Raw genomic sequence first — 5,000 nt, 5'->3', positions numbered from 1 at the left:
GCGGCTGATGACCATGTAAAAATGTGGGTCCCATGGCCAAACCAGTTGAGAACCCCTGGACTAGATCGCTAGATTACACCTCAACTTTAAAGCAAGAGTTTTATTTTGTTTTGTTTCTTATAAATAATTATTTTTATTTATTATTTAATTATTATTATATGATATGGAAGGAATTATTATTATTATTAATTATTATTTTGTTCTGCTTGTCCTAATTTATGACTGAATGTTTTTGCTTCTGCTACAGAAATAAAAGTAAAAATAAATAGAAATCTGCGATCCATTCTCTACTGATATTTAAAACGTTTATTTCATTGCTAAAATTGAAGTGGGTCCTTCAACATCTCTGATTGGCTGATGTGTTCGTGTGCTCAACAGATACGACTGTGATTGGCGAAAACGATCATGCAAATGAGGTTTGGTTTTGTTTATAGAGCAAATACATGAGCCAAATGTTGAATCAAGAAGCAAACGTCTTGTTTTCAGCAGACATAAATCACATGCAAGCAAGATTGTTCTTAAAATAAGCAAAATAATCTGCTATTAGGCAATAAATCAAATCATAATTTGACTATCTTTGTTCCTGAAAACAAGACAAAAAAGTTTTACTTGTTTGGAAAATGCTTTTTAATTTACCTTTTTTTTTTAAAAATTATTGCATCAGAAATTGCATTATTTACAACATCAGAAAGATCCGACCCTTCCTATCTGAACATGCAGCTCAACTCCTTGTTCAAGCTCTTGTTCCCTCCAGACTGGACTATTGCAACTCTCTACTAGCCGGGTTTCCAGCTAACTCTATCAAACCTCTTCAGCTGCTCCAGAATGCAGCAGCACGAGTGGTCTTTAATGAACCTAAAAGACCACATGTCACTCCGCTGCTCATCCGTTTGCACTGGCTGCCAGTTGCTGCTCGCATCAAATTCAAAGCTCTGATGTTTGCTTACAAAGCGACTTCTGGCTTTGCTCCTTATCTGCTCTCACTTCTGCAGATGTATGTGCCCTCCAGAAACTTGCGTTCTGTGAATGAACGTCGCCTCGTGGTTCCATCCCAAAGAGGGAAGAAATCACTTTCCCGAACTCTCACGCTCAATCTGCCCAGTTGGTGGAATGAACTCCCTATTTGCATCAGAACAGCAGAGTCACTCGCTGTCTTCAAGAAACCACTAAAAACTCAACTATTTAGTCTCCACTTCCCTTCCTAATCTGCAATTGCCTCTCTGGCTCCACCGCTAACTGTACTACAAAAAACAAACAAACAAAAACTGACTAATGACTAAATGACTAATGTTTTGCTTCTTACACTTTACACACCTGAAACTCGCCTACAGAACTTCTTCACTGTTGCTCTTATAGTTGTGCAATTCTGTTGAGACTGACCACAACAGCCAATCAGAGGTGATTATAGGGATCGTTCACCCATAAATAAAAATGAATCCATGAATTAATAAGGCATTCTAGATATAAAATGGGGTCAGTGGGTGTTTCTGTGTGGAGTTTGCATGTTCTCCTCGTGTTGGCATGGGTTTTCTCCGGTTGCTTATCAGTCATCAGTTCCGCTATAGGAGAATTGATGAACTAAATTGGCTGTAGTGTATGAGTGTCTGTCCTGGTCCTCCAGGTTGGGGGTTGAGTGTTGACCCACATCGTACAAAAGGAAGAAAAGGCTCATGCCGAGTTCAGACTCTATGATTTTAGCCCTGATTTTGGCTCGCCGACAGGTTTTGAGAAATCACAGACAAATGCCTGAAATCACAGGCAGATCGCTGCTCGTGCACGTGAGTGACAATCACACAGTGTGAACGATTAAAGACGCCATCTGAGAGAATCGCCAATGAGTCGCTGATGCCTGTGAGATATTTGGCGTGCTGAATATCTGGAGCTGTTGGCGATTCAAATCATGCCGTGTGAATTGAGTTCTGACTGAAAATAACATCGGCGATCGCCTACAGCCAATGAGAGAGCAGCATTCACTTGTGTGTGTATACCTGCTGCAGGCCAGCAGGAAGCTGGGGGAGAAGTTTAAAGCGCTCATTTTCGGTTTATTTGGACCCACGAAATGGAGGAAAAACTAGTGGAGGTTTGACAGGACTCAGGAGCAACCGTGTCTGTTTGACGTTTCATACTGAAAGATAAAAAAAAAAAGTTGAGGAGAAATGGCTAATTCCCTTTAAACCCAGGTGAGCACATATGTACATTTTCAACCCCATTACAGGCTTCTTTCTCGCTATGTAGTTAATAACAAAAGAAATACCACGTGTTTTTGGCTGTGAGACGTAGTTTGGACGAAGTTGTCGGCGATTCTTCCTATAGTAAAGTCATGCAATGTGAATGTCCATGTCGCCGATCCTTCTTGCAGTGTAAACAAAGCAGCGACAGAACGCAAGCCCAGATGGTCAAGCAGTGTGAACACATCTGTGACACGACGACTTTCAAAATCCAGCAGTCTGAACTCGGCATCAGTAAAGCATTGTTTCTTTTGCAGTGCAAAAATGCTCATTTGGATCATAAACATGAGCACATAAGTTTTAAAATAAATGTCAAAAGTTTGATGAAGAAAAACACCTGTTGCCATTACACTACTTTAAAAGGATTGCCGTTTTTGTCTTGTTTCTAGTCTAAATATCTAAAGATTGTTAAATCAAGATGCATTTTCTAGACAAGCAAAACACATCGTGTTGTCTTCAGAAATAATGAGTCAAAATGAAGTCAAAATAATCTGCCAATGGGGGAAGCTAAATAATCCTATTTTAACAGTAAAACAAGATTATTTTGCTTGTTTTATATAAAAAACAAACACTTAATTCTGACTAATTTCTCAAAACAAAGAAATTTTTTTTAATTGTCTTGAAAATATCCTTGATTTAATAATTTTTAGATATTTGCACTAAAACGAGACAGTAAGAAAAGCGTTTTTTGCAGTGTTACACCTATTGAGCGTTTGCCAGTTAACATTTTCTGGTGAACTAGCCCTTTAAGAACCCACTCAAATGTTAGCAGAAATCTATTATTATTATCTGTTTGTGTGAAATGAATGGTCGTGAATGGGATGATCATTATGAGTTTGAGATGACAGTACAGAGTGGTACTTTTGACAGCAGCGGCAGCAGCATTGGCTCCGTGTACTGCAGTATGGGCCGTATTGTTGAGGTTTTGTCCGTGTAAGGCTGCAGCCGGAGCTCTAGTCCACCTTCTTGCTGCGCAGTCGAGCTGAATCCAGCAGAAGCCTGCAGGCCGAGCCGCTGTGCTGCGACAGAACCGTCAGGGTCTTCCCATGCACCAGAGTCAGCGCCGTCTGGTGGGCCGTCGCCCAGACCCTGTACCACGGCCCGTAGAAGGGGTCCGACACCGCAGGACACAGCATGTTGTTCAGGTTCACTTCTGTCAGCTAGCAGGAGAAACACGCAAACATTACTGCATGCAGGACAGTCCTTTCAAACACTTTCCAGGTGCATCAGCTTGGGAAACCTTAACCAATACTTTATAAGTGTGGCAAATTACAAACAAATACATACTGGTGCTGTCAGAATTATTCGCCCCCTTCGAATTTTTTTCTTCTTTTTTAAATATTTTCCAAATGATGTTTACCAGAGCAAGGAAATTTTCACAGTGTGTCTGATAATATTTTTTCTTCTGGAGAAAGTTTTATTTGTTTGATTTCGGCTAGAATAAAAGCAGTTATTAATTTTTTAAATACTATTTTAGGGACAAAATGATTAGCTCCTTTAAGCTATATTTTTCTCGATAACCTACAGAACAAACCACTGTTATACAATAACTTGCCTAATTACCCTAACCTGCCTAGTTACCTTAATTACCCTAGTTAGGCCTTTACATGTCACTTTAAGCTGTATAGAAGTGTCTATAAAATATCTAGTCTAATATTATGTGCTGTCATCATGGTAAAGAGAAAATAAATCAGTTATTAGAGATGAGTTATTAAAACTATTATGATTAGAAATGTGCTGAAAAAATCTTCACTCAGTTAAACAGAAAATGGGGGAAAAAAATAAACAAGCGGTCTAATAATTCAGGGGGGTAATAATTGTGTCTTTAACTGTATGTACAGTGGGGGAAATCAGTATTGTCATGTGTGTTTATTCCTGGGAGTAATATTTCTCAGGAATATAGAGCTATTGACATGCAATTAAGGCAGATTTTGGTAAAAACCCAAACAAAACAAACATAAAATAAAACAAAACAAATCTGAAATATGAGTGTAATAACAGTGAAATAACGGAGAAAGAGCTGAACTACAGAAAATGTCATTAATATTTGATATAAAGTGGTGCTGCAGCTTATAGACACCTCTAATATGGAGAATGAAGCCTCATGCACTGCTCAGGTGCGAGTTTTTCTTCATCAGAGTGTCCAAATCTTGATGTTTCAGTGGGCTTTGTCTATCAAATCTGAGCTTTATTCTGTATTCTCTATTGGGTTCGGGTCAGGTGATTGGCTTGGCCATTCTACAGCTTGATTTTCTTTCTCTGAAAGCATCTGAGAGTCTCCTCGGCTGTGTTTTGGATCATCGTCTTGCTGAAATGGTTTGATCTTCATCCTCCTGTTAATGTAGATGTTGGACTTCTGATCTTCATTTACACTGAGGAAGGGCAGAGGGTGAAGAACTACGGAGAGATTTCGACTGCTGTCTGGGCTTTCACTGCTAAATTACACCTCCCTTTCTTCATCTGTTCAATCCTTTTTTCCTCTGTTATTTCCTTTCATTAAACAGAACTTCACTTGTAAACTAGTTTTGTTTTCTCTGCATTTATGGATTTCTTTGGGTTGTAATGAACATCTGGGGAAACTATAAAGTCAACAGCACCTTCAGAAATACGTTTTCTGAGACGTGTTCAGCACTTATATCCCCCACTGTATGCATGTATAAATTTAAAAATACAAAACCAAAACATTGACATGTTTATTATTATTTATGTATCCGCTTGTTAAGTGTGACATCACGCGAAGCGGCTTCCGGGTCCAAGCGCTCTATTCAACTG

The 5,000-nt window shown here is 39.1% G+C and overlaps 1 protein-coding gene across 5 annotated transcripts in view; it reads right to left on the bottom strand.

Annotated features, from left to right (window-relative positions):
- Positions 1 to 650: 650 nt before the first annotated feature.
- The window catches only part of tmem164 (transmembrane protein 164), a 42,169-nt gene continuing 37,819 nt past the window's right edge, over positions 651 to 5,000 (bottom strand). Inside the window, exon 6 of one of the 5 annotated variants that reach the window (XM_021469256.3) lies at positions 651 to 3,388. In XM_021469256.3, the coding sequence (XP_021324931.1) occupies positions 3,182 to 3,388 (207 nt within the window). In that variant the 3' untranslated portion in view covers positions 651 to 3,181. Of the gene's footprint in view, positions 3,389 to 3,547 lie in introns of those variants that run through there. The other 4 variants (XR_012396982.1, XR_012396984.1, XR_012396985.1 and 1 more) reach the window with 4 other exon arrangements.

The sequence above is a fragment of the Danio rerio genome, chromosome 21 (assembly GCF_049306965.1).
Source record: "Danio rerio strain Tuebingen ecotype United States chromosome 21, GRCz12tu, whole genome shotgun sequence".
Lineage (NCBI taxonomy): Eukaryota > Metazoa > Chordata > Actinopteri > Cypriniformes > Danionidae > Danio > Danio rerio.
Note: the sequence above shows the minus strand (reverse complement) of the source record. Positions and strands in the feature narration are given on the sequence as shown.